This window comes from Pipistrellus kuhlii, unplaced genomic scaffold (genome assembly GCF_014108245.1).
Source record: "Pipistrellus kuhlii isolate mPipKuh1 unplaced genomic scaffold, mPipKuh1.p scaffold_m20_p_12, whole genome shotgun sequence".
Lineage (NCBI taxonomy): Eukaryota > Metazoa > Chordata > Mammalia > Chiroptera > Vespertilionidae > Pipistrellus > Pipistrellus kuhlii.
This window is the reverse complement of record NW_023425427.1, coordinates 43,212,634-43,240,088: the sequence shown is the minus strand read 5'-3', so window position 1 is coordinate 43,240,088 and position 27,455 is coordinate 43,212,634. Positions and strand designations below refer to the sequence as shown.

General features: G+C 43.8%; 1 protein-coding gene and 1 long non-coding RNA gene across 5 annotated transcripts in view; both read left to right on the top strand.

Annotated features, from left to right (window-relative positions):
• Positions 1 to 23,750: 23,750 nt before the first annotated feature.
• TTC39B (tetratricopeptide repeat domain 39B) overlaps positions 23,751 to 27,455 on the top strand; it is a 113,158-nt gene continuing 109,453 nt past the window's right edge. For 3 of the 4 annotated variants that reach the window (XM_036434099.2, XM_045580251.1, XM_036434097.2), the window contains exon 1: positions 23,763 to 23,996. Coding sequence is in view for 3 of the 4 variants with exons in the window: in XM_045580251.1 (XP_045436207.1) it covers positions 23,952 to 23,996 (45 nt within the window). In the remaining variant the exon portion in view is untranslated. Of the gene's footprint in view, positions 23,997 to 27,455 lie in introns of all 4 variants that reach the window. The other variant, XM_045580252.1, reaches the window with a different exon arrangement.
• On the top strand, positions 26,339 to 27,182 carry LOC118716588. The gene is made up of 2 exons (XR_004987205.1): positions 26,339 to 26,508; positions 26,593 to 27,182. It is a non-coding gene; the product is annotated as an uncharacterized LOC118716588 (long non-coding RNA).

The following is a 27,455-nucleotide window of genomic DNA, read 5'->3' as shown; positions in this document are numbered from 1 at the left end:
GACACTGATTTTCCATGGCCAGAGGGACAGAGCTGGGGCATTGGGGACAATGTCCCAGCACTGTCCATAAATTTGATTTAACATCACAAATAAAGACTGCCAACAGACCTCATCCTCCCTCGCGGGTCCCTGGAAATGCTTTTCTTGGAGACACCACTGCAAGAACACCACATCCACTGAAGAAGTTTAAGTTTAAAAAATTTGGACTATAAACAAAACTGGACTATAAAAATGCATTCTTTGTATGAACCTCTTTTTATAAATTGATGCATATACATATTAATTTTTATTACTTTATTTTCTATCATTTTCACAGGGTGAATGTCTGCAATGGTAAATTCCAATGCATGCTTAACTTTGCTCTGAAGAATTCTAAGGTGCCAAGAGGTGCTTCAGGACTCAACTTGGGGTTGAGGGCCAAACCCTTGGGCTTCAGGCCGCCATCCTCTATTATTCTTCTTCTTTTTTTTTCATCTCTTTCACATGCTAATGAAACTAAAATGTGGGAGTTTGAGATCAAGTTCACTGTCTCAAAAAAACAAAGAATGGACTCATGGACAAAAATGGTTAGCGGAATTGAAGTGTATTGAGAGAAGCCAGCCCTGGAAAAGGTGCAGCTAGAGTTCCAGGAGATTAAACTGTAGGCCAGTGTCCAGAGCTTCCGTTCCATGTTCCAGCTGGGTGTAGTTCAGCATCCAAGCTAATTAAAGTCTATTAGTCCATGGGTAGAGTCCCACATGGGTTATGCTTCCTCCGCCCCCCACAACCCCTTTCCCCTCTCTCCCCCGCTGCCTCAGGAACCCCTACCATGCCAGCGAGGGCTGAGAGAGGAGAGGAAGCTCGCACTTTTTAATCTAGGGGTTGATACCTGTCTTGCTAGAACATCCTTGGGACTGGTTTATACACCTCACTGAATTGTGATTGGTTATCTGCAAGCTGCCTGTCTTAGCGACATCCACACATTTTAAACTTTGCCTCCAGTGCCCACCCTTCTATCCATGCCCAGCTGGGTTGCCTTAGCAATTGCTCCAGCTGAGTTTCCCGGTTCTTCCTTCCCCCCATGGTCTGGTCCTTGTCTACCTAGCTTCCTCTGTCTCCTCACTAAAATCCTATATAATAAAGAGGTAATATGCTAATTGGCCTTGATAGTAAGGACCAATCAGCAGGAGGGTGGGGCAGCCAGCTACAGTGCGGTGGAGAGCTATGAGCAGCCAGCTGAGGCAAGCAGCAGCAAGCTGCTGGGACACGAATGATTTGTGCGCAGAGCCATTAGTCCCAATTAAGATTCATTTGAAAAAAAGGTTTTGCAAATTTCAAAAATTTCCTAATCACTGACATACACTGTGAGATTAAAAGTAGTTATTGTTTAAAAAAAAAACACAAAACAGTAGTTATTGCTAGATGTTTTTCTCAAAATTTTATTTGCTCACTCAAGTCCCAATGGACCTATTAGCAGAAAGTCCAATTACCTCATGAATATATTTTTTCTTTTTTTACTCATTTGCATTTTCAGACTTTTCTATAATGCAAAAATACTGCTTTTGTTATAAGAAAAAAAGTCATTTTAACTTAAAAAAACTAATGAGAGAAGAGCAATGTTTAATCCACTTGATAGTGACATTTAAAATACATTAAAACTCTCAGAGGGAAGGCAGGGTGGGAAGAGACCGACTAATGAATTTGTATGCATATATGCATAACCCCGGGGACTGAGGCAGGGAAGGATGGACGGGAGCAGGCTAGAAGAGGTTACTGGTGGGGGGAGGGGAGGAGGACCTAGGTAATACTTTCAACAATAAAGATTAAAAGCAAAAGAAATTAAAAAAAATAATAAAAGACATTAAAACAGCAAAGTGCCCTGTGAAAGGTGCTTGGAAGGGAGTTCTTGTTACTGAGCAGAGCACAAAGGTTTGTTTGTATCCATGGATTTACTTGTTTCCATAGTAGCAACCTGCAGCAACTGAGAACAGGTGGATTGACTTTTGTGTTGAATGTGCACTCTTATTATCTTGTAAATTAACTTCTTGCCCTGTTTGGCTGTATGAGACCGAGGGCAGGAAGAATTGGCACCAAGTGGCAGCCAGAGTACCCAAAGGAAACACAATCTAAGCAAAAGTATGAAAAGTTTGCTTTAAATTCTCTTTGTCCAAGTGAAAAGGGGAATGGAATGTTATCATGGGTGTTTCCACAGCTCCCAGAATAGATGATTTTACTGCATCTTGTTCTTTATTCATTTATGTAAATAAAAAATGACCTAACATCTAAGGAATCTGATCTTGTTAATATTTTAGTGACTCCTCAAGCTTTTAGTAAGTGGATAAAACATCTGTTCACGCTCAGCTTTCCGGGGGTTATATTGAGAAAAGTAAATCTGTGGAATTGGTTGAAGTCAATCTATTTAACTTGAAAATGCTTATCTTTTGACTTCCTGCCATTAGGGTCTACATCCCTATGGCAACCTAAAAGGTTTTTCATCATTCATTCCGCAATTATTAACTGGAGGTTTCCCAAATGCAAGTTAAATATTTGTTGAGTGATAATAATGGAGCAAGCATTGTACTTATCCTGCTTCTAAAATCAAAGCAGGTCGAAAAGAATTTGCCTCTGACAGCTTCACAAATGTATACTTGGTCAATTTGGGACTTCCCTCAAATAAAAGTGACTCAGGAACCCTTCATTTCATTTGGTAAAGGCTGTAAAACAATGTTGGCTCTTTGGAGACAACCTTTCCTTCTACGGAAAAGGTGTCCTTTTCCCTTATTGTCCAAACCCAACTGTTAGGGGTGGAAGGGAGAAATGGAACAGTGAAGACTAGCTATAGTTAATAAGAAATATTAATCATTCACTGTTGACTGTGATTGTTCTGTTCTGACTAAAGGGAAGTACATTCTAACCTAGTTGGGAGTTGTACTCCCTGGGAGCTGGGAGTTGACCTGGAAATGTGTCCACCCTCCTCATCAGAGAGCTGTCTATTATGATGGAAAGATTAACCACCTTGTCACAGAAACTGGAGGTGTCTGCCCTTTGCCAATCCACCACCTCGCATTGCCTAAAATCTATAACCATTATATCCATTTTTATTCCTTCCCCTATTATCCTATGCCTGCATACCTATTGTTATTCCTTTTGCATACCCTTTTGTATTTCTTTTGGCTACTTCCCCATGTAATCTTTGTCCTTCCACCCACTACAAGCAGCTGTCTTATGGGTTTGGAGGATGCAAGAGCAGATTTTCATGGATGACCTACTGCTCTTCCGTACTGCAGGCATTATTGGAATAAATGCTCTTATATGACTCAACGCTGTCTGCTTAATTAGTGCAAATAGTGGCAGGCAGCCTGGACCCATTCGTGGTCTGGTTTCACCACCCCTGCACTTCTGGTCTCTTAATGGTAACCAGTTCAGTCCATCTTCATTTATACCCATCACACTTAATTTATTACATGCTATATATTTCATACCACGGAGAACTGCCTACCCTTAGTTCAAAGATTCAGACAAAGAGCTGACCCTCGAGGAGCTCACACAAAAGTCTGGCAAGCACAATGACAAAGGTAAGTGGGATGTAAATAGGAGGGATAGTGGGTGTATTGTAGGCAGTTAGATGTAAGCAGAGCAAGGGCGATGGGCCAGGCCGAGGAGGTCACCAGGGTGGAAAGTCCCAGGTGCCTAGCACGGACCATGGATTGTAAGGTGGGACCTAGCCCCCAGGGTGACTTTTCCTCCCCTAGCATGCTGCTGGTCATGTGGTTTGGACCAGGACACCTGACCTTTCCTCCCTAGATAACATCTATGCCTCAAGTTGTATTTCAGTTCCAGGCTCAGATAAGTCACAAAACCAGTCTCAGGACCAGTTGTATTGAATACGACTCCCTGCCCTGGTGCCGGCCAATCAACCACATCCCTGAGACCACCACCCCGAAAGGACACACCTGGAAAAGCTGCTGAATATTCTATTGAGTCCTCCCCTAGGATCTCCACTGAAATCTCCCCTCTTAAATCCCTCTGGCTGGAGAACTCAGGTGCTCTTCCTCCCGGGACCATTCCCATGTCTTTCACTTTCCTCCTCCCTGCCCCAGATAGGTTACCATTAGCTTCCTCATTCCCAAGCTCCAAAGGCCCTTCCTTTACCTCTATAATTTGTTTCCTAAGCCCATTTCTTCTAGAATTTACGTCTTCTAGCTCTGTAATTTACCAAATAAATGTTCTCTTACAGTTTGGGTCTTGGCTCTGGATTCTTTCCTAGTCAGAACCCAAATACCGAGGCTGCTGAACCCAGGTTTGCTCTGACCTCACCGGTCTATCACCTGGTGCCGTTCCTGCTGCCCACACAGTGTAGGCTTCCTAGAGAGACTGGGTTGCTGTCCGTCAGGTTTTGTACCTGATTCTTGCACAGATTTTAGGAAGAAGATATAAAATACTTCAAATGCAATATACCTAAAATTGAACTTATTATCTTCCTTCCCAAATCTGTCCTCCTATGTCTCCTCTTCGGGAGCCATCACTTGTTGTTGCCTCCATCTACCTAGTCATTTGAGACAGAAACCTGGGCACCAGTCATAGCAAGCAATCAAACTCCCAGTCTCCTAGTTGAACTCCTGAGGGGACACTTTGCATATTAGCCTTTTATATATATAGATGAAATATTCATGAAAAGGAAAACGTATGAGGATCAGATCAGCAAACCTTGAAGGGTTATTATGAAGTTAAAATGTGACAGTACAAGTAGGCACTTTAGCATAGTGTCTGTTCAAGGTGAGGCTCAGTAAATGGGAGTTATTGTTAAGTGGATCAACCACAGCTCTCCCTAAACATCACTTTTTAAAATAGGCTTGGAGAAACATTGGGCGGCTGACTGATGTTGCATCCTCTGGAATACAGGTATTCTGTATTTACTGAGTAATGGCACCTGAAGGAAGCAGAGAGTAGTTGGGGGAAAGAACTTTCCAGGAGAAGGGGACATTTTGGGTAGAAATTCCCAGGTTCTGACTTGGTTTGTCTGAGTGATTGAGGAGAGTAACCTGAGAGGCAGCAGGTGCTGGGAAGTAAGGACAGATATAGAGACCTCCAAGACTGAGCAGAGAGTGTAATTTGGTGTTAGAAAGGGAACTGTTGAAGCTTCACTTGCTAACTTTACGGTATGACTACTTCTCCTATATTCACAAAACTCCCTATAAGAATATCTTGTACTTCCAAAGCAATTAAAAATTTATTTTGATTGACTTCAGAGAGGAAGAGAGAGGGAGAGACAGAGAGAAACATCAATGATGAGAACCATTGATCAGCTGCCTCCTGCATCCCTCCTACTGGGGATCTAGCCCATAGCCTGGACAGGGAATAAAACTCTGACTTCTGGTTCATAGGTCGAACTCAACCATTGAGCCACACCGGCTGAGCACAAAGCAATTTTAAGGACATGCATAGGAGCTGGGAAATATTAGACACTAGGAGGTAAGCCCATCTTTGTTTTCTTCTGGAGGAAAGTAAGTGTGAATTCATATTGTTAACAATCTCTTCCCTACCTCAAGCCTCCCCAGAATGACAAAAGCTCATGACTCTATAAGGATCCAGGAGCTGCTTGGAGCAGAAACCACCTGAGCAATTGTTGGTTAGTTGAAGCTAGCAATTGGGAAGCATGTCTCTGCTCCACCTGGGAACCCACTGTGACTTGTGGTTTGGTTTTGGTTTTCCTTATCTTTGAAATAAAATCCTTTATGTTACCATTTGTACTGGTCCAACTCAAATGATTTGTAATCTGTATCCATACCCCAAGCACACCTTTAAGGCAGGGTCCACTGGGCTTGCCTTCTTCCTCTTTTGCCTCTTAGACTTTACAAGGGCCTTTAGGTCAAGGACTGAGCTTCACCCTCCTTCACCTGCCACCACACCTGCCACAATATTAGCTCTACGCCTGGCCCAGACTGTGTGGTAAAACTGATAGGTGCTTCCCCTGGGATGGTAGCAGGGGGCTGGGGTTTACCCTGTGCAGACAGCATGTACTGCCTTGCCATTTACAATGAGCAATGAGCTCTTTGTTCAGGAAAGGTGACTAACTCTGAATCAGCAGCCAGACTCCTACCTCTGCAGGGTGGTGATTGTATTTCTTAAATTTTTTTTTTTTTTTTTATTTCAAGAGATTGCTCAGAGCAATGCTTCTGCAATCATTACACATTCTACCCACAAAGCTGTGTGGAAATCAGAACAGCAAAATGAAGGAGGGAATGTGTCAGTGTGTGTAGGTCATAAGTGCACGTGTATGCCAGTCTGTTTTCTGACTAAGGTTTTGCAAATATGTTGGTATTTTGTGAGTGTGTTGGTCAGAGAGATGACCGAAACATTTCATTGAAACTACTCTCCTAGTCATACCTTACTCATTCCAAACCTGACTTGGAAGTGGAAATTGGAGTGATAGTAAACAGTACAAATAATGTTCATGAGTTCTTTTTCTTAAAGCCAGGCTGATTGATTTCTGATATATTAGGGATGATTCCTCTTGAACAAACACACAATGCATTCCTTCCCATGCTATCCTTGGGAAGCTTTCATCATTTCCGGTACAGGAAGTCTCTACTTTTGTTCCTAACATGTTCTTAGAACTGTGTTTCTAAGTTGCGTGCTTGAAAGTCAAGTACCAGACTTGCATGTTATGAACAGCAATACATTCCCAGAGACCTAAAAAAATATGTTGATGAAGGGGCTTCTTTCTTTGGAAACAGGCAACTGGACATGAGGTAGAGGCTTCCAGGGCACCTGAGAAGGTAGAAAAGGCAGGAAGGTGAAATGGAGACATTGCTTTCAGCCAAGTGATGTTAGTAGGATTTCCCAGAGCATAACGCGGAGGGTGGGAGGGAGGAGGCGATAAGATATCAAGATTCAGGGCTCCAGATATCAAGAACTGTGAGGTCTGCGGTCTTTTCAGGCAGTAGGTAGGGATGAGAATATGATCATGATAAGACCTGGAGGAGGGGTTTCTACGTTGATACCATAAGTAAAGGCAAGAAACTTTCCCTGACACCTTGCCTAAGTCTGACACTCTACAGTGATTTTATTATGTAACTAGAGGCCCGATGCATGAAAAACGTGCAGGAGTAGGCCTTCGTTGCCCCGGCTGCCAGTACCAGCTTCCCTCTGGCACCGGACCAGGGCTTCCCTCATAGACCGGACTTCATTCGGAAGGTTGTCTGGAAGGATGCCCAGTCTAATTCACATTTTATGCTTTTATTATTATAGATAGTTTGAGATCCTCATTGGCCAGCTGAAGTAGGAAAACTAAATCCAGGCAGATGCTTTAGCAGTGTGAGTGTATTAAAGTCAAAAACATTCAAAGGCTGCTGTAACAAAAAACCATGGACAGGTGTCTCATGAACAACAGAAATTCGTTATGGAGCTGGGAGTTTGAGATCAGTTCAATGAGGGCCCTCTTTTAGGCTGCACATTTCTCACATGGCAGAAGGGCTGGGAGCTCTGTGAGATCTCTCTAATAAGAGCCCTAATCCTATTGCGGGAGTCCACCTTAGGACTTAAGCGCCCCCCAAAGGCCACCTCCAAGTACCAGCACATTGGGCAACAGGATTTCAACATACCCATGTTGAGGTGACACTAACATTCAGACCACAGCAGGCGCCTACAATAGAGTTCTTCACACAATAACTGTCTTAATGTCCTTGCCTATTACTATCATATATGTAATTCTGAATCTGTTTCTATTGATTGATTTTTTTTCTTCTTCTCATTTCCCCCCAGTTCTTTGCATGCCTGGTCATTTTCAATGGAATGCTAGATGCTGTGTATTTAATCTTGTTGAGTGCTATATACTTTCGTACTCCTATAAATAGTGTTGAACTTTGTTCTGAAATACAGCTATGTTATTTGGAAATGTTAGCCTACTTATGGATCTTGTTTTTAAGCTTTGTTAAATAGGACCAGAGCAGCATTTGACCAAGGGCAAATTTTGCCCCACTGCTGGGGCCATTCCTCCTGACTACTCTATTTGATGTCCTATGAATTATGAGATTTTCTACTCTGTCCGGTGTCACATGAACTATTACCACCACTGTGTGATCAACCAGAATGTTCCTTCTAATCACTAATGTGCTGATGATTGGCTGAGGACTTGCAGATTTCTCTCTTTCTATAAGACTCTCCTCTCCAGTACTCTGCCCCTTAGTTCTAATCACCTTGGCCTCCCTGTGCTTCTGCCTGTGTCCTCCATTCAGGGAACTATTGGGCCTCGTCTCCTTTTCCTCCTCCTAAGATGCAGCCTGGATGTGATTTAATACTATAGTTTTGCAAAATGTTACCTTTGAAGGAAACTGGGTAAAGTGTGCACCGGATCTCTGTTTAAAAAAAAAAAAAAAAAGTGGATAGTGGGAACATTACTGGAAAGAGCCATGGACTGAGGCTATTGGTATCAGAAAAAAAATCCAAATTTTATATTACACATTTTGTACTTTATGATATGGACCTGACTTATATTTTTAGTCTGTCTCCCATGAGATGCCTAGGCAATCCCAGCATTGTAGTTCCTTTGAACTCTTTGCCATTTCCCAAAATGCTCAGTGTTTTCTGGTGTCATATGGGAGGGTGTTATGGCTCAGGGTGTTGGTTCCCCAACTTGGCTGTGGGTCAGATTCCCTCCCTTGCTCACCCAGTACAGTATAGGAATCATGATGCTTGCTTGGGCCATGTAGCCATCCATGAACTTGAAGTTCTTACCCTTAATCCTAGTAGCTTACCAAAGTATTTTTCCAAACAAAGAATGTTCTGTCCTATTCTAGTGTCAGTGATTAAGATTTTTAAAAGTTCACCTCTTTTTTTTTTTTTTTTTTTTTTTTTTAGCCGAAACCGGTTTGGCTCAGTGGATAGAGTGTCAGCCTGCAGACTGAAAGGTCCCAGTTTTGATTCCAGTCAAGGGCATGTACCTTGATTGCAGGCACATCCCCAGTAGGGGGTGTGCAAGAGGTAGCTGATGGATGATTCTCTCTCATCGATGTTTCTGACTATCCCTCTCTCTTCCTCTCTGTAAAAAAATCAATAAAAAAAAAATATATTTTTTTTTTAAAAAGTTCACCTCTTTTTTGATCTTCTCTTTCTCATAGTTTCTCTGGCTGGAATTTCCTGACCCCGCTCTGCCCCTCCCTCTTCTCCTTCCGTTAAAACTACTTCCTTAGTGAAGTTTCATGTCCATCAGCTGCATGAAATTGCTTCCTTCTTTGAAATCCTGAAATCCTTTTGTTTATACCCTCTGTGTTATAGTTTGGTTTTTCATATACTTGCGTGATGCTTCCACTTGATGTGAACAATTTGGGGTCAGAGTCTGTCATCCGTTCATCCCTCCCGCTAATGGCCGCTATGGAGAGAGACTTGCAGTTGAAGTCCTTGAATCCCTCGCAACTTGGAGAATGAGATGGTTTTTCAATATATCCCTTTATCTGTCACAAACTGTGCAGCAGCCAAAAATCAGCGTTCCATTTCAATTTCTCCTGAGGCGCCTGTCACAGTAAGAGGCAGATTAAATCTGCAGGTGTTGAGCCCTAGCTGGTTTGGCTTAGTGGATAGGGTGTCAGCTTGCAGACTGAAGTGTCCCAGGTTTCATTCTAGTCAAGACCTCATGTCCAGGTTGCAGGAGGCAGCCCATCAATGATGATTCTCTCTCATTATTGATCTCTCTCTCTCTCTCTCTCTCTCTCTCTCTCTCTCCCTTCGTTTTTAAAAATATATTTTAAAAAATCTGCAGGCGTTGATTCTCTTCACACAGCACTTTGTGCTTTTTACTGTTTCACTCAAGTTGCTGAAGGCAGAAACTCTCCAGAGGAATGGCTAATTGGGAGAAGAAATGTGGAAGGTAAAATGGTTGTCCCGGAAGCTTCATCCCATCTGGGAAGATAGCAAATCTCCAAGGCTTTGTGGTACATGAGGCAAAAAACAAAGAAAATATAAACATGCACATTCATGCACAACCCCCCCTCCCCCAAGCCAGCAAGAGAAAAGGAAAAGAAATTGCATATTGTTGAATGTTTTTTTCCTCTTAGAGTTCACAATTGATAACATTTTGCTAATAGTGTAACAGTAATCCAAAGTCTCAAAACTTTGGCTAATTTTAGATGCCCGTACATATAGGCATGGTGGATAAGAGTAGTATATGGCTAAAACCATACTATTTTGAACCTTACCAGGCACTCAGAAGGAAGATGCTCCTTTCGTGGTAAGGCCTGGCAGATTTTTATCTCATCATTGGGACCTTTTCTAAGATTCCTTACTTGGTTACATATTTCTCCACAATTGCCCTATGGATTAGATTAATATCTAAAGCATGTATTATGTACCCATCCTGTGACCATTCAGTCTTCTTTTGGTAGCAGTACCTGATTTTCCCAGGGAGACTCCATAAGTCCCCCCAAATCTGGGCTCAGCACATGACTTAGAGCAGCCAACCAGAATATTGTATTCCTCTGGTCACTGTGGCTGGCTGATTCTGTGCTAGGCATGTGACTCCATTTGGTCCAATTAGAGTGAATGCCAGTACTTTTGCCAGAACCAATGGTAGAGAGAATCATTCTGCACTGAGGTCGCTAAGAGAAAGCAGTGTAATCCTGGAACTGCTGGCAATCATCTGTATTTATAAAAGGCAAATATGCTTAGTGCCCCTCCTACTGCCAGACCAGTTGCTATGATGCACAGTGAACACCAGGGGGCAGACATTCAATGCAGGAGCTGCCAAGCTGCAGTGACTTGGCAGAGGTGGTTCTCAGGTGACACACCCAGAAACCAGAGAGGAAGGAGCCTGATTCGTTGTGAGGCTGCATGATTCCACCTTTGACCATGGGTTATGTTGTTGCCGGGGCACTGTCGACCCTGAATCTGGTTTACTGCACACTTGCATTTGTGTTCCACACCCCGTACAACAGTAACTTTGCAGAGGGCCCTCTCGGTCTCTGGGACCCCTTGGGGGATGTCAGAGAAACAGTTTTAGCCTGATCACTGCAGGCCAGGCTGAGGGACCCCACCTGCTGGAGGGACCCTGCTGGAGGGATCCGCAGATATCTGGGAGGGCTTGTGGGAGGTTGACTCCAGGGCATGTCTGGCCCATCTTGTCCAGTCCTGCCCCACCAGCCACCTTCTAATTAATTTCCTTTCAATGTGCACGAATCCGTGCACCAGGTCACTAGTTTTTCCAATAAAAGAGCAGAGTTTGCCAGAGAGCATTGTTATTACACACACAACACACACAGAGAGAAAAAACGAGAGAAAAAAAAAATAGAGCTGAGCTATGAAAAGAGTGGCTGAGGTGTGTTTGTTTTGTTTTAAAGTCTGAGTTCTATTTTTGAAAAAGTATATTTTATTGATTTTTTTTACAGAGAGAAAGGGAGAGAGATAGTTAGAAACATCAATCAGCTGCCTCCTGTACACCCACCACTGGGGATATGCTCACAACCAAAGCACATGCTCTTGACCTGAATCGAACCTGGGACCCTTCAGCTCGCAGGCTGACGCTCTATCCACTAGCCAAACTGGTTTCAGCAAAGGCTGAATTCTTGATACCTAGTTTAAGCCTCTATATTTACACACCCAGTGCTTGCTTCACCCTTGGAGTTTTAATTTATGTAGGTTAATACATTTCCTATTTTACTTAAACCAACCTGTTCTGTTTAAGCCAAATAGAAATTTCTTTGTCCCCATGTAAGTAGAATGTGAACTTTTGCTGTCTGCTGGTCCATCTATTTTAGGGACTCTTACATGTGTTGGGGCAAATCAGTAGGCTTGTTTTCCAGCAGGCTCAGAGAACCAACTCAGAGACTTCACAACCAGAAACAATGCCCATTGGCATGCCACAGCGCTGCCCCACTGACCACAGGCCCTGCAGCTGGGGTTGCTACAGCTAGTGACCTGGCTGGACACTGACTGCCATTGCTAGACTGTTGCTACAGCTGCTTCTGGAAATGGCTTGCAGCCTGTTGGTTCATGGACAAGCTTTGAATCGTTTGGTGGAACCTAGGTCCTAGTTTGCGTTCTAGCTACAAAGGAGGCAGAGAAAGCAAGTCTGGGATTTTCAGCTTTTTGAGAGGGAGGTAACCTTTGCCTTATAGGTGGAGTTCTCTGAATACAGTTTTATTTTATTTTTATTTTTAAAATAAATCTTTATTGTTCATATTATTACAATTGTTTCTCCTGTCCTCAGTCCCCCCCATAGCTCCCCTCTAGCTGGTCCCCACTCCACCCTCTGCCCTTACCTCCCCCCCCCCCCCCAGCTGTCCTCATCCATAGGTATATGATTTTTGTTCAGTCTTTTCCTACACCCCCCACACAGACATCCCTTTCCCCCTGAGAATTATCTATGCCCCTAATTCTATTATATTCACCAGTTTATTCTGTTCCTCATATTTTTAATTCAGTTGACTTTTAATTCACTTGTTGATATGTATTTGTTGTTTATAATTTTTATCTTTACTTTTTTCTTCTTTTTCTTCTTTTTAAAGAATACCTTCTAGCATGTTCTGAATACAGTTTTAGTTAGTGGGTGGCTAAAATCAATGGCAGATATCCCCTCTAGTGGCTCCTGCTTCCACTTGGTGGTTTCCAAACAGCAGAACTTCGTTACAGGACTAAGGTTCCATCTTTGTATGCCCTGAAGTTTGTCATTGAGAGAAGTGGGCGATAGTGAGAAAAGGACATTTACTGAGCACTGAATGCAGGCACTTAGCGAGCTGTCAGATGTCTAGTGGTGAAGGAGAGAGCATCCCTGTCTTCTAGAGCTCAGGGGCCAATACCTGAGGCAAAATTTACATAAGAGTTTTTTAAGAAAGCTTTTGTACTATAGTTTCAAATGGTGAAAATAGCTATACAGTCAATCCTCATTATTATGGATTTGGTATTGTGCTCTTTGGAGCCAGCATCATGATTCTGTTGGTTCCCTTATTAATGACTTTAAGTAGGTGTTTAGCATGCGTTCATATATTTTATCTATATTTCACATATAATATACTTGTATCAGTCCTGTTTTTAACTTTCTGACACTCCAAAATGACAATGTTCTAAATCATAGTGTATGATGTAGTGGAAAATTTGAGTCAGCCAACACTTACATTCCCAGCTAAGGTCAAACCAGGCAATGTCTGTCTTCTTGTTTCATTTTTATGCTGTAAACCAGTGTCCTTTTTGTAGTCTATTTAGTGCCATGTTTTTCACATTTTTGTCGGTGAATTTACTGCCTAAAGTGGCCCTCAAGGAAAGTGTAGAACTGCTCTCTAGTTCATAGGCAAGGGAACGCTGTGATGTGCCTTACAGAAAACAAAAAACAAAAAACGTGTGTAGGTAAGCTTTGTTCGGGCTTGAGTTATAGTGCTGCTGTGAACTCAGTGTTTATGAGTCAATAATATATATTAAATAAAAATACATCTTTAATGGAAACACACATAAGACAAGGTTATGTTTGGATCAGTTGACCAAAAAATGTGACTAGATCTGGCCAGTGTGGTTCAATTGAAAATTCAGTTTTAGTCATTGAAAGAGAAACTTCTTTTTTTAAAATCATTCACAGATGTAGAAAGCAAGATTGCTTATTCCCTATAGTGAGGGTTGCGTCTGTGTACGCTTAGCAGTACTGGCATTCAGAATAAAAGACTAACTGCTATTTCAGGAGCATTTGGTTAAATCATGGGGGGTGGGGAAAATGAATAGCTATCATTTTTACCGTTTCACAGCATGCTTTAGGGTCAGTATGGAGCATTAAAGAAAACAGCTAACGAGTTTGTCTTTCCTTTTCTGTCTTCTACAGTCGTCTCAACTTGAACTCCACCTCCACCCTCACCGTTGCCATTTCCAACACAAGCTATTCTCCCTCCAGCCCCATCTAGCTACTTTTCTCATCCAACAATCAGATATCCTCCCCACCTGAGTCCTCAGGATACTCTGAAGAACTATGTACCTTCTTATGGCCCATCCAGTCCGCAAACCAGGCAGGAAGGAAGTCACCGGTTTGATTCCTGGTCAGGGCACATGCCAGGGTTTGCCAGCTTGATCTCCCATACGAAGTGTGCAAGAGGCACCTGATGGATGTATCTCTCTCACCTCTCTCTCTCTTCTCCTCCTCCTTCTCCTTCTCCTTTCTTTTCCTCCTCCTCCTCTCCCTTTTCCTCATCCTCTCCTTCCCCCCCTCTCTAAAAAATCCAAAAGTATATTTTTAAAATAAAATGTGACCAGAAGCTCACAGGAAACTAACCCTTTATTTCCCCTATTTGCTAATTCAGTGTTTGTGACAACTTTATAGAACATAACTACTGTGCACAATAAGAATCAACTGTATTATTGCTTTTTCTAATTTTAAAAGCAATACAAGTTTATTGTAAAATAATGTAAACAACAGAGGAATGTATGAAGAAGAAAGTAGAAAAACACTCAAAATTCCACCACTCAGAAATCCACTAGGGTTTCTATTTTGGTAAAATGTTTCTCCAGCATCGCATTTTATCAAACTTTTCAATCTTTGCCTACTGGATAATTAATATGCAATTAAAAAGTTTAAAACCAGTGCAACAATTTAAAAAGTTTCACATGTATCTTTGCACCTTGTCTGCTAATCTCTGAAGATGAGATCCTATAGAGGATCCTAGAATGACTGAATCAAAAGTTATGATGTTTTGTTGAGTTGTACACTTGAAACCTGTATGTTTTTATTAACCAATGTCACCCCAATAAATATAATAAAAAATTAAAATTCTTGTGATCCCTTTTGGGAAACTTTCCAGGAAAGATGTGCCAATTTTCTCATCCCCACCCACAATGCTCAAAACGAAGAGTGTAAAGAAGTAAAGTGCTAGGAAAATAGATATGCCAGAGACTGAGTTAGACTCTTTTATATTTTCTGAAGAATATTGAGTTATTATTGTTTTTAAAATCAGTTAACTGGGCCGAACACGGCAGAGAACACTTTCCCCTGTGCTGATGGCTGCGGAAGTTTCAGTTCTGCTCTTTCAGTGCCCGGGGGCTGATCTGAGTCAGCATCACTTGTGCTCCTTTCAGGGTCAGTCTGAGATTTGGGCAAGAGTGTCTATCCATACAAGTGAAGGCCCCTATGCTTCCTGTCCTGGACATCTCTTCTTAATCTCTGGCTGCTCTGAACTTGAGTTATTTCAGTCAATCAAACTGCACAGGCTATCCTCAGGGTCATGCCAGTGAGAACGAGAAAGCCACAGAGTACTTCTCTCTCAGCGTGAGACCCGGCTGCCTTCAGAATCACCTTCTCTGGGTCTCTCCCAGTGCCTGCAGGTGGGTTTTTGTTTTGTTTTTGGCTGAGAGTTTTCACCCGCAGTTGGGTCTTCTCTGGACTTATTTTACATTCTTCACAGTTTGATAACTATCATTTCTATAGATCTCCTGTGTGTGAACAGTGCCAGAAAAGTATGTTTGTGAGTTCACCAAGGGTTTATGTCTCCAAAGGCCTTGGCATTGCCTGAAAAAGACAAAATAGGCAGCCAGTAGGGTGAGTGGTAAGGGAGCACACAAGTTTCTGGCGTGTGTGTATTGTACTGAGGCAGCTTTAGGGTATTTAAGCCTTTCCCAATCTCTCTCTAAAACACATAGTCCAGGCCTCAGTTATCCTATATAATAAAGTGCTAATATGCTAATTAGTTCAGACTGTGAAACAACCTTCTGGACAACCTTCTAGAACCATCAGAGAGCGGGACTGCGGGGCCATGAGGCAGCCAGGCTGCATCGGGCCTCGATATCCTTTATAAAAATCCCTTTCAGAAAAGGGCCTTAGGCTGTGGTTTATTCCCACTGACTAATGACTTTGGGTGAGCCATTAAACGTATCGGAAGCTCAGTTTCCTCATCTGTAAGATGTAAACCCTGCCTAGCTCACAGGGTTGTTGAGAATGTGCTTAGCAGATGATAAAATAGTTCAGATATACAGGAACCATACCATGCTGCCTCTGACGTGGGCATAGCTGCTGAGTCGGTCAGAGGTTCCCAGAATGCCATCCTCCTGCAGCCTGCTTTTTTCAATATTTAAATAGGTTTCCAGAGAAAGTTTTCTGTTGAGAAACCAATGGGGAATTCCGAGTCAGCTGGAAACATCAGAAAGAGGGGACAGTTTAGAGATGGTATATAGTAGATAGAATAGCATAAATTATTTCACTCCCCACCCAACACATAAACTAGTATGACCTTTTTTTTTTTTTTTTTTGAAAACACCCTAGATACTCGGTGATTTGGGAATATGTAAAGCCTTTTACTTGGATACTTCTAGTCACCACACCCCACTCTCGGTTGTAACTGCAAGCCAAGGAGCGCTTTCTTCAGTTCAGCTATTAGAATCCCAGGACTGCAGTCTTCTAGAAAGGGCTAGTTATACACACAAAACCCCATTCTGTATTTGACAAGCACAGCACACAGCAAGCTGAAAGCATTGAAGTGCGTTGTTCAAGGTCACAAATCCAGGTCTCCAGAAGCTAGGAAGTGAGGCTTTATTACTGGGAGTCCTGTGTCGGTGCCAGAGTCAGGCTCCATGGAAGCAGGGAGAAACCATCTTTTTTTTTTTTTTTTTTTTTTTTTTTTTTTTTTACAATGGTCAACTGCTCAACAATAAAAATTATTGGAAATGAAATGTAAGTTATTTTATTGGGTCATATAGAAAACAAAGGTATATTCTTGCCACTTAGATTGTTACTGGAGGAATGTCAGGGAGGAAACTGTCACAGATTTCCAATGAGATGGAATGTTAATGTTAACGTCAAGAGCGCCCTTCTAGTGTTTGCTCCTGAAATCTCAGTGGGGCTCTGTCTGGCACGCAGGCTGCTTGTGTCCCAGGGACTTGAGTTGCTTACCACAGTTTAGAGCAGTGGTTCTCAAGGCCTGGTTCTTGAACTAGTAGCAGCAGCCAGGGCACAAGCAGGCGCCACCCAAGGTCTATCTGATCAGGAACTCTGGGGGTTGAGGCCAGGAATCTGTGTTTTGGAAGCCTTTGTAGGTGAATCTAATACATCTCAAGTTTGAGAACCATTGCTTTAGAGCACATGTGTCAAACACAAGGCCCGCGGGCCAAATCCGTCACGCCAGGCCTTGCAATGTGGCCCGCACCGCGCTGTCATCACTGCACTCCGCTGCGTTTCCATCACAATGACAGTTTATGACTGTTCAGTAAACCATTCGGCCCACGATTTAGGCTGGATTTTAGATTTTGGCCCCTTCTCTGATTGAGTTCGACACCCCTACTTTAGAGATACTTAGAACGAATCGCTGTAAGCGCCAAGTCAAACCGACTTTAGAATATAGATGTTACTATGGGTACGTTTTAGGAGAAGGTTGGTACCTGTATCTCCTCCTTTAGGTGAATGAGGGAATGCCTGATCGAACCCTGAAGTGCCCAATTAGAAGTGTTGTAAATACAAGGCCCAAAACAGGCTATGAGAATTGAATTGCCAAAGGTGGCCAAAGACAATTATCCATTTACTGAATGCCTTCATGCCCTGGAGGATGTGGCTCAATTGGTTGGAGTCTCGTCCTGCACACCATCAGGTCTCAGATTCGATTCCCCATCAGGGCACATGCCTAGGTTGTAGGTTGGGTCCCTGCTTGGGAAACATAGGAGAGGCAACCAAGCGATGTTTCTCTCTCTCTCTCTCTCTCTCTCTCTCTCTCTCTCTCTCTCTCTCTCTCTCTCTCTCCCTTCCACTCTCTAAAAGTCAGTAAACATGCCCTCGGTTGAGGATTTTAAAAAAAAGGTATTCATGAAATATAATACAAATGCCATTTTAAAAAAGATGCTAGATTTCCTCAGAATGTGGAGACTACTTGGACTTGTAGGATAATGAAAGACTCTAGCAGTGTGAGGGAAAACATACCAGAAAAGAAAGTACAGCAGAACACAAACACACACAGAGAGAGAGAGAGAGAGAGAGAGAGAGAGAGAGAGAGAGAGAGAGAGAGAGAGAGAGAGAGAGAGAGAACTTGGGGGAAGTGCCCCCCAGAGAGAAGGTGTACAAACAAAACTGCTCCAAGGCTCCAAGTTAGTTATACCAACTCAACACTGACCAGAAGTTCTAAATGCTTTGGCTGGGGTTGGCGGGAAAGTATTCAGGAACCCAGAACATCTGAAAATACTGAATTATATATGTATACATTTAGATTAATATTTGTTTGTATATAACAAAATCTCAATAGCACTGTGACTTAAACAAAGATAGTAATTGACTTATCATTCATGCAATAGAAATCTGGAGGTTGGTAGTCAAGTATTTGTGGCTTAGTTCCACAGTTACAGAAAATCCAGACTTTTTCTGTCTGTTTGTTCCAGTATTTTAATTCATGGCTCACATTCTCAAGGTATTACTTCATGGCCCAATAGGGTGGCAGGAGCTCCAACCATCATATCTGTTCCAGGCTATGGGGAGGAGGAGAGGCAGAAGGCAAAGGTCACAAGCCCTTTACGTAGCCTTCTTGAAAGTAAAATATAATATATTTTATTGACCAGAATTTAGTAACATTGGTCATTCCTAGTTGTAAAGGAATCTTTGAAAATGTAATTTTTTAGGCAGGCACCATGCTGCTCAATATAAAACCAGTTTCTCTTACTAATGGAGCAAAGAGAGAATGAACAGCAGGTGGCAAGGAGCAGGCTCTACCACAGATTGCTTATTTATTCTTGTTTTTTAAGTCCTCAACATTCTTCTCTGAAGTCTCATATTATCACAATTAGTCTTTGTTTTCCTTTTCTCTTCTCTGGGTCTCACTTTCCTCATGTGAAAAAAAAGTTAATCTAATTTAAAGTGTATAGTAAAAATAAATAGTAAGGTGATTGAAAATATTGTATGTATGTATGTGAAAAAAGTGAACAAATAACTGATAAACAGGGCAAAATAAATGTTTACCCAGCTCCAAACTCCTAGAACAAAGATGTTCTTAAGGGAGGATTTCAGCCTCCAATAAATGATGAATTTTTCCCTCTCACATTTAAATTTCACCCAGGGATATGAATAAATCCCCTTAGGTCATTGAGGGACCTCTAAGTGCTTAGCTCTTGTATAATTCTGAAAAAATGAGTAGGTATGCCGGAAAAAGTTTGGCTCAGTGGATAGAGCATCGGCCTGTGGACTGGAAGGTCCGGGATTCGATTTCAGTCAAGGGCATGTACCTTGGTTGCGGGCACAAACTCTGTGGGGGCTGTGCAGGAGGCAGTTGGTCAATATTTCTCTCTCATCAACGTTTCTAGCTCTCTATCCCTCTCTTTTCCTCTCTGTAAAAAAATCAATAAAATATATTAAAAAAATAAATAAAAATGAGTAGGCATTAAAGTAAGTATCCTGCCTGCCACATTATCCTAAGAAAAATAGTATTTAATTTTTAGGCTTTATGTAATTTGTATTCTTTAATCATCTTCATTATTACCAGTTTTATTTTATTTTATTTTTAAAATATATTTTATTGATTTTGTACAGAGAGGAAGGGAGAGAGATAGTTAGAAACATCGATGAGAGAGAGTCATCGATCAGCTGCCTCTTGCACACCCCCTACTGGGGATATGCCAGCAACCAAGGTACATGCCCTTGACCAGAATTGAACCCGGAACCTTTCAGTCCCCAAGCCAACGCTCTATCCATTGAGCCAAACCGGTTTCGGCCAGTTTTCTTAATTAAAAAAAAAATCACATGCTTAAGCATTAGTATTCCAAGGTCTGAACAAAATGCTTCATATACTATGAACTTTTTCATACTTTCATTTATTCACTCAATATCCATTTATTAAGTATCCATTACATGTTGGGCACAGTGGTTTTGTTGTAAACACAAAACACAAGGTTACTTCCTTCAGAGAGTTTACCTTACAGTGTGTGTGTGTGTGTGTGTGTGTGTGTGTGCTGTTATTGAAGGACTAGTTGAAGGACTAGACCATCAACAAGCAAATATATATTTTTTTTAAAAAGGGAAAAAAATTCTAAAAATTCTTGTGGATGTTTTGTGTAGTATCTTGACCTTTGTATTAATAACAGTTGAGTTCACTTCCAAATAAAACTCCCATAATGCTAGATTTGATGTGTACCCAGTTTGAGCAAGGGTTGATTGACACCTGCAAAATTTGTTAAACTTTTCCTCTTGAAAGGAAATATAGTAATCTTAAACAAAACAAAACAAAAAAACCAACCAAGTAAATATATAAACAAACAAGAGAGTTCCAGAGAGTGATAAGTGTAGGCTGCAGGATGACGTGGTAGCACGGGATTGAGAAGGAGGGGCTATTTTAGAAGGGGAAGTCCTTGAGGAACTAAGACTAAATGTGAGACAAAGCCATTGACGAATGCACAATTGACATGAGCAGTTACTTTGTGGATATGAACGTCTGAAACATTTTATTTCTAAAAGCAAAACCATTCTCTCTCCACTACATAAATGATGAAAATGCAATTTTTCTTTAAATCAAGTAGCAACAAAAAAGCCTTGCATTCACTAAGGGTAATAAGTACAGGAATACTAAAGATCAGATTTCTGCAATATTAGATTTATTTTGAAACCCAAACAGCTCCCAGCAGGTGTGCCTTCAATGACAAAACAAACAAACAAACAAACAAAAAACAGATCCTTTGCTTGCTTAATCCCTAGGCTAGTTACACAATATCTGAGTAATCTACAAAGTTTGTTATCGGCAAACTGGCAAGGGAAATTTTGTTATAAAAATGAATCCATCCTAGTTGTTCTTTGTAAAAAAGCTGTTTTCTTTTTATGATTCATGATCTTGTGAAATCACACATGGGCAGGAAAAGAAAGTTGGCATTTGTCAGGAGCAAAGCAAATTTGATTAGATGTTCTAGTGGCTAGAACACGTTTATTCAGTGTTTATAATTAGCTTCCTCAGAAATATGAGTGTTGCACGTCTAGTGATGTGAATTTAAAACATACAGGACTTCGGATTTGATCCCCAGTGTTAAAACAAATAACACACCAACCTTTGTTTACAAGAATAGATTTTTGGAAAATTAGATTTGATTCTCACTATAACATAATCCTGACAGTAATTAGAGCCAAGTTTTTTTTGTATCTCTTTAAAATTTGAGGAGTTGAAATTCAGAAGTAAAACAATAAGAAAGCATATAGGGGAAGAAGAAGTCAGCAAGGAGATGTCAAAAAAATGTGTGATATCAATTTAAGAACCAATGAATTTTATAAAACAGAATCATGCATGAGTAATGCAGAGTAGAATCTGGACTCAGACAGGAAATCTGGTCTCGGGAAGTGAAGTATAAACAGGAGGTTGTGGGGAGGAATGGGAACTTGCAGGGGTATTAAATGGTCTCTAGGTCCCTTTTAACCTCCTATATCTGATTCTAAGGACACCAACAGGTGTGTTAACGAGTTCTTAAAAAGATTTTGAGATATAATGTGCAAAACTATAAAACTCACCTATTTTAAGTATACAATTCATGATTTGTAGTAAATTCATAGAGTTGTGCAACCATCACCATATTCTAACCCATTTTTTCCCCCATGGGGATTATACGGTAGAAACCATGTTATTTATTTTTCTAGTATAAAGTTACATTATGGATTCATTACAATTGTAAAGCAATTCAAGGATGCAAAGATGATTCACTGAAAATTTGTGCAGTTGACGTGTTCAGGCAATTGCCCTACTGAAACAAATAGGGAGAAAAAGAGGGAGGGTGGCTGGAGGAAGTGCTGAGAAATGGTTACTAGCCACACCCTGAGTCAGATGGCTGGAGTTCAGATTCTGGCATCCCTCCTTGTTTCATAGCTGCCTGACCTCAAACAAATTACTTAAACTTTCTGAGCTTGGGCTTAACTCATCTGGACGCTGACAGTTCCTACTTCATGGGGTTATGAAGGATGAATGAAATCATATATGCAAGGGGCTTAGCATACTCCTGGCATATAAGAACTACTCAATAAATGTTAGCTGGACTTTCCTGAGCAGCCACAAAGGTCTACATGCTCTGATTCAACTTATATGAAACTAGAGGCCCAGTGCATGAATCTGTGCACCAGTGGGGTCCCTTGGCCTGGCATGCAGAATCAGGCTGAAACTGGCTCTCCCCTGAGGGGGTCCCGGATTGCAAGGGGGTGCAGGCCAGGCCGAGGGACCCCACTGATGCACGATTGGGGCTGGGAAAAGACGTGGGAGGTTTGCCAGCCAGGGAGGGGTTCAGGGAGAGCTCCCGGGCATGTCTGACCCATCTCACTCAGGCCCAATAGGTTGGACCCCAGCAGCAAGCTAACCTACCAGTCAGAGTGTCTGCCCCCTGGTGGTCAGTGCATGTCATAGCCAGCGATTGAGTGGCCTTAGCTTAGCATATGCACTTTGATTGGCTGAACAGACCACTGGGTGACCAGACACTTAGCATAATAGGCTTTTATTTCTAAAAGCAATAGGAGATTCTAGAAAAGGTAAATGATGGTGGTAGAAAGCTGATCAGTGGTTGCCAGAGGCCAGAGAGTGGGGATAGAAAATTAACAGCAAAGAGGCACAGGAAACTTTTGGGGGTTTTCTGTATTATCTTCAGGATGGTGTTTTGTAAACATTTGTCATCCAATTATACACTTAAACTTGGTGAATTTTATGGTATGTAAAATAAAGCTGACACCTCCCTACCCCTGAAATATAGGTTTGAATTTTCGATTATTTTACATGTTAGAAGCAAGAATCAATTTCTAAACTCAGGCAACAAATATTTGTTGAACACCTACTACATACAGAACACTGTATGTTCTTTGTGCTGAGGATACAGCCTTGAAATAAACAGCATCCCTTCAGTCACTTCTAGTTCAAGCAAATACTATACACCTATGTTTGGGGTGACAAAAGGGGCCAGTGCAGGATGCTGGGTACATAAAGGTGACAAGGTAATGGGAAGAGGGGTAGAGGAGCACTAAGTAGTATAATTATGTGTCCAGGATTTTTCTTTTAGTTTTCAAACATACCTAGCAGGATTAGCTCAGTGTATAGAGCATCGGCCTGAGGACCAAAGGGTCCTGGTTTTGATTCTGGTCAAGGGCATGCATATACCTGGGTTGTAGGCTCCTCCCTGGCCCAGGCCCTGGTTAGGGCTCGTGCAGGAGGCAACCAATTGATGTGTTTCTCTCACATATATGTTCCTCTCTGTCTTTCCCACTCTCTGCCATTCTCCCTAAGAATCAATGGAAAAATATCCTCGTTTTAGGATAAAAAAAAACACGGAAGCAAACACAGCATCTCTGTGTCTGAAGATGATGCCACTGACGGACCTATGACAGAGGCCTCTGGGTGACCGGTGACAGTGGCACACCTTCTGTAAGACCCAGTGTCCACCTGCGAGGGAAGAGGACTGGTATCATCAGTCCAAGGACCATGCGGACGCTTCACAGGACTCAGGGGCAGCGCGGCTTTGACCTTGGCCTCGTCCAGCCGGCCCTCTCTTGGCTCCAAGGAGCACCTGCCCTCTGCAGATAGATCTGCAGATAGATCGTCAGCAGCGGAGACCTCAGGTTCCTCACGCGCTAAGCCTGGGTGTGCGAGGTGACCCCGCCCACTGAGGGACCCCGCCCACTGAGGGACCCCGCCCACGTGGGGGTCGAAGGCAGATGCGGACGGCGGGCTGAGACTCGGGGGAACCTGGTTGGCTGAACAGCCTGAGCCACGTGGGAGGCGGGGCGGGGCCTGGGGGCGGAGCCTATGGGGGCGGAGCCCGAGGGGCGGGGACTGGGGCGGGGCCTGCGGGGGGGAGCCGGGGTGCGGAGGGCCCCCTCGCGGCGCCCTGCGGGAGCGGGATGCTCCGCAGGTCTGCGGGCGCCGGGGGCGGGGTCAGCGCCGGTGGAGCTGCGCCCCGGCCCCGCCCGGGAGCCGGCGGGAGGCGGGGCGGCCCCCGTCCTCCCACACTGGCTCTGGGCTGAGCCCGGAGAGGAGAAACGGAGGAGTCGGCTCCGAGCTCCCTGCCTGGCTTTGGGAGGCGGCAGGCGGAGGAGGAACATGGCGTTCGTAGGCAACGGAACTCCCGAGCTGGAAGCGGACGAGGTACTGGCCGGTGCGGGGCGGGCAGTGTGTGGGCACTGCGCCTGGACCCGGCCGGGATGGCCCAGGTCCCGCCCCCTGGGTCCCCGTTTGGGGACCGGCAGTCTCTCCCGCCTGGAGGGATGGGCAGGGGCGCGGGAGGGAGGTCTGTCCCCGCGGGAGCGAGAAGGGTCCCCGGGGCGCTCGGAGCGGAGGCGGGGCGCCCGGCACCTTGTGGGGTTGTGTGGATGGATGGGGGACGCTTCATCCGATCGTCGGGTGGATGGGTGATAGGGCGCGCGGGGGCCTCTCCAGGTGCACCCGGCGTTCGGAGGTCCGGCCCCCAAGTCCCCACGCTGGCCCTCGCCGGTGCGTGCCGCGGTGACTGGAGCCGGGATGGAGTCGCACCTTCTATGGAAGTTTCCTGGAGGCAGAACCGAAAGGCTTAGGGCAGTCAATGAGAGGAGGGGGACACCAGGCCGGGGGGAGGGGGGAGAGAAGAACCCCAGGGGTGTCTGTCTGTCTGTCTTCCTGGGTGCAAAGGGCCGGGGCTACCGCAGGGCTGGGGCGCAAAGAGCGCGGAGCAGCCGCCTAGGAGTCCGCTCGCGGTCCACGGGGCCAGGCCTTTCCCAAGCGGGTCCCCGGGCCGGCGGTGTAGACGGGGAGAAGGCGGGCCGGCGGTGTAGACGGGGAGAAGGCGCTGCGGAACCACTGAGACATCCAGTCGTCTGTGCCGGCTTTAAGTCATTAACCACTTCCTCCTGCCGGGCCTGGGCGCCTGTGGGCGTGCGCGCCGGCCCGACCTGTTGATTTTATAGACGCTTCTGGCAGCCCTTGGCCTCTCCGGGCTCCGGGAGGCAGACGCGCTCTCTGCAGCTGGAAGTTGAGGACGGCTGCTGCTGCTGCTGCTGCTGCTGCTGCTGCTGCCATTTTACCTGACTTGAATCTTACAAGTCGCTGCCTGAGGAGGCTTAGTTTCAAATGATGCAATAGTGGAAGATCCGGAGGAGGCGGGTTAAGATTCCCTTCCATCTCCCCCTCAAAGCCGGGAAACTCCAGACAGTGAGCACGAGGCTTGAAATGTAGCCCTTCACATAAAAACCAAACCCAACCCGAGCGAATAGACCTCCTTTGCGTGACCTGCAGACAAGAGGAGGGCGAGCCTGGCGGGCCAGAACCTTCCTGACAGCCTGTACTGGAGACGAGGGCACCAAGATCGCAGACCAAGGTGCTAGAGCTTGCTTCACTGCATCTGTTTTTCTTTTGAAACTTTAAAGCTACCTATTAAAAAAAAAAAAAGCAAATGATGCAATGTGACATTGGTTGCTCATTTCACCGGTGACAACCTTTCCTTACAACTCCAAGCTGTTTTCTTTGGTGTGTCCGAACCAGCTGTTTTTCATTCCTTAGCTCTCGACTGTCATCAAGGTGGTAGCACCTTTGTGGTGCTTTGACCCTGCAGGCACCCCGTTCCTCAAAAGCTGTTGGGGCTCCCTGTTGTACAGTGCATGTAGCATCCGTGCACCTGGCGTGCAAGGCTCTGCACAGTGTGGTCTCCATTCGATGTTCCTGCCTTGTCCCCAGCTGCTTCTCTAGGTAGCCGTTTGGTTTAATCAGTGTTGTGCCCATCTTATCGATATAAGTGAGGAAACAAGACGAAGAGTAGCTGGTAAATGTGGAGTGAACATCTTGAATCCCTAGTCTGCTCATGGGGGTCCGGGAGAGGGGTAAGTGCTACACTTAGGGCTGTATAATTGTCTACACCAGGGTATTGTTGAGAGAGAAGGCGGATGCTATTAATAATTCATGCTGGGACAATAGGTGTAAACGGGGGCATATGGAGACATATGGCCACCCTGGCCATGCCCATGGCCTGCAGGATGAGCAGATGTGTGGAGGTGCATTAGAAGGGCTGTCGCTCTGTGGGGGAAGTTAGGTTTCAGAGCAGCAGAGAGCCTGGCACACAGATACTTGATGAATACATATTTGTTGAGTGAAGGAACAAATGAGTGGCTGCAGAAAAAACGTTGCTCAGTAATTCCTTCTCTTTTGCCATACATTTCATTCACTTTTTAAATGTAATAGCTCTTAGGCGCCTGTTACATATTAGGTTCTGTCCTGGTCCTAGGAGATGAGCAAGGTACACATAGTATTTTTTTTAAAAAAATATATTTTATTGATTTTTTACAGAGAGCAAGAGAGAGGGATAGAGAGTTAGAATCATCGATGAGAGAGAATCATCGATCAGCTGATTGGGGATGTGCCCACAACCAAGGTACATGCCTTTGACCGGAATCGAATCTGGGACCTTTCAGTCTGCAGGCCGATGCTCTATCCACTGAGCCAAACCGGTTTCAGCCGTAGTATTTTTTATTCATGCCAAATCCACTTTTGTCCCTCGTGGTGCACCCGTTCCATTGGTATAAGTTTACAAACATTTGACCAACATTTATTCTGTGTTCAAACTTGGTAGGTGCTTTAGAAAGACAAGACACAGTTTTGACTGTCTAGGGTTCTCCATCTGGGTAGGGCAGTGGTCAGCAAACTCATTAGTCAACAGAGCGGCAAACCGCAGCTCGTGAGCCACATGTGGCTCTGAGCCACAGTTTGCTGACTAAAGGGGGATGTGACATGTACAGGATTCTAGAAAAGAGCTCAAGGCAAGGTAAGCAAGTTAGAAATGGTGCATTGTAGACTGGGTATCCTTATTTGCACCAAGTTCCTGACTTTCAGCAGGCTGAAATGCTCTGCACACGAGTGAACAAGACCTTCAACTTTACTGGTTGTGTGAACTGAAATAGCTTATTTCAGCTGGGAAATTTTCCAAACACTAAACATTTAATAGTTTCTGTGGCCACTCTTTGATACTCCAGGGAAATAGAAGGGCGTGGCTGGAAAGGGTAGTACAAGTGCCAAGTGGTATGATTGGAGAAGTAACTGCCTCAGAATTAGGTGAACTGGGCTCTCAGTTCTGTCACTCATTTGCCCCGTAACCATTCACTCATCATGTGTGCAAATATCTGGCTGTCTCATGTGTCAAACCCAGTGCTAGCCGAGAGACACAACAGTGAACTAGACAGACAAGGACCTTGCCCATAACTGGTGACTTTAATTGACATGTCTCTCAGCTTCTCAGGGCTCTGCTGTTTCTTCATATGAGGAAGGAGGGGCTGGATGAGCCTTAAGTGTTTTTCCAGCTCCAAAAGCCTGTGCTTTCAGAGCAGAGGGAGAAGGTTAATAATAATATGGGGATCTCTTTTTTTTTTTTTCAAAGTAACTAAAGAGAAGGGGTAATAGAAGATCTTTCATAATGAGAGCAGATGTGTTGAGATGCATTACACTGTGGGATGCAGTGTAAATGGATGCTTGTTTTTTATGTAGGAGGATAAAAATGAGAGGGTACCGAGATTAGGACCTGCCACCTCAGAGGTGCCAAAAATTGATTCTGGAGGGGAGACAGAAACATCTTAGATTTTACAATGG